Raw genomic sequence first — 1,776 nt, 5'->3', positions numbered from 1 at the left:
CCACCTCCCGCTGAGCGCCTTCCCAGGTACCGAGCTGCTCGCCTGCTCCCTGACACCCCTGGGAGCACTCTCCGCTCTGGCTTAGCTCCCACCCCACTCTCGCTGCTGCCAAAAATGCCTGCACAGGTTAACACCCCAGGTGGGATTGCACGAGCGTGCTGTTATCCCACCCATCTGGGTGGTCTGTCCTTGGTGGCTCTTGTTGTGCCATCAGTGCCCTCCTGGCAGGTGCCACTGCTGCCAGCTCACCTCTGCCACCAGAGACAGGCTCCCTGGCTGCTGGCCGTGCACCCACTGGGCTCTCCGGCTCCCTGGTAAGGCTTGAGAGCTTGGTGCTGGTGGTGGCCTTCCCCTCTGGGTGCCAGGCAAAAATGCCTATGGGGCTTTCAGCTGTGGAGACCCTCTTTGGCTGGGGAACAGGATGGAGCGCACTGTCACCAGGGTCTGGTGGGATGGCACAGACCCCGGTTGCTCCTCTGCCCCAGTGGCTGGCAATGGGCAGGAACTGCAGGAGGATTTTGGGGTGGGATCATGGAGGTCTCCAGTCCAAGCCCTGCTCCAAGCCAGGCTAGAGCAGGATGCTCAGGGCCACACTAAGCATCTCCCAGGCTGGACATGCCACCGCCTCTCTGGGCGCCATCCCAGGGCTGTATTGCTCCTGCTGGTCATGCTGGTCCCAGCCTATTCCCAAAACACAGCACCAGTCTGAGAAGGGGGTCAGCAACCCCCTGCCCAGCATGGCTTCCCTCTTTCTTCTAGGGCTGGAGAAGTTTGAGGGCTCATACCTGCACAGCCGGGACTACAAGAGCCCACAGTCCTTTCTGGGGAAACGCGTGGTCGTGGTCGGCGCTGGGAATTCAGGCATTGACATCGCAGTGGAGCTGAGCCACACAGCCAAGCAGGTGTGTGGGGAGAGATGCCAGGATGAGGGTGCTTATTATTCGGATCCCGGAGGGCACCAAGCAACCCCTGGCCACCCCCTGTGGGCTCCTTTCCCTCCAGCACTGCAGTTGGCCATGAGCTGTCCCTTCTCAATGGGGGTGGCTGTTGTGGTCCTGGCAGCTGTGCTGGCACCCCTGACCGAGTAGCATGGCGGGGATGAATGCTGAGGATGCCACCACCTCTCCTCTTCTTCCTCCCAGGTCTTTCTCAGCACCAAGCGTGGGACCTGGGTGATGTACCGGGTGGCGGCTGGGGGGGACCCCTTTGACTTCACCCACATCAACCGCTTCGTGCAGCTCCTCCGCAACCTGCTGCCCCCAAACATCAGCAGCTTTATCCTGGAAAGGAAGCTGAATGCCCGCTTCAACCATGCACTCTATGGCCTCCAGCCCCAGCACCGGTGAGCGCCCTGGCAGCACCCCAGGGACCTGCCCCAGCACTGCCCATCCCACCACATGGGCCCCACATGAGGTCTCTCTGTGCCTTCCAGGGTCTTTGACCAGCACCCAACCATCAACGATGACCTGCCCAACTGCATCATTTCGGGCAGGGTGCTGGTGAAGCCAAACGTCCAGGAGTTCACAGAGACATCTGCCATCTTCGAGGACGGCACCAGGGAAGACATCGATGCAGTGGTCTTTGCCACGGGATACAGCTTCTCCTTCCCCTTCCTTGAGGGCTGTGTGAAGGTGGTGGAGAACCAGATCCCCCTCTACAAATTCATGTTCCCCCCCGACCTGGAGAAGCCAACTCTGGCTTTCATTGGCCTCGTCCAGCCCCTGGGCGCCATCATGCCTGTCTCCGAGCTCCAGTGTCGCTGGGCTACCCGTGTCT

General features: G+C 61.1%; 1 protein-coding gene across 1 annotated transcript; it reads left to right on the top strand.

The window, feature by feature from the left end:
• Window positions 1-7: 7 nt before the first annotated feature.
• LOC104542014 (dimethylaniline monooxygenase [N-oxide-forming] 5-like) lies at window positions 8-1,770 on the top strand (the record flags this gene model as incomplete). The annotated part of the gene is made up of 4 exons (XM_010186187.1): window positions 8-26; window positions 760-902; window positions 1,143-1,342; window positions 1,433-1,770. Coding segments are annotated over 4 exons (700 nt in total), but the record flags the coding sequence as incomplete, so codon positions are not given.
• Window positions 1,771-1,776: the final 6 nt, after the last annotated feature.

This window comes from Mesitornis unicolor, unplaced genomic scaffold (assembly GCF_000695765.1).
Source record: "Mesitornis unicolor isolate BGI_N332 unplaced genomic scaffold, ASM69576v1 scaffold48836, whole genome shotgun sequence".
NCBI lineage: Eukaryota > Metazoa > Chordata > Aves > Mesitornithiformes > Mesitornithidae > Mesitornis > Mesitornis unicolor.
Note: the sequence above shows the minus strand (reverse complement) of the source record. Positions and strands in the feature narration are given on the sequence as shown.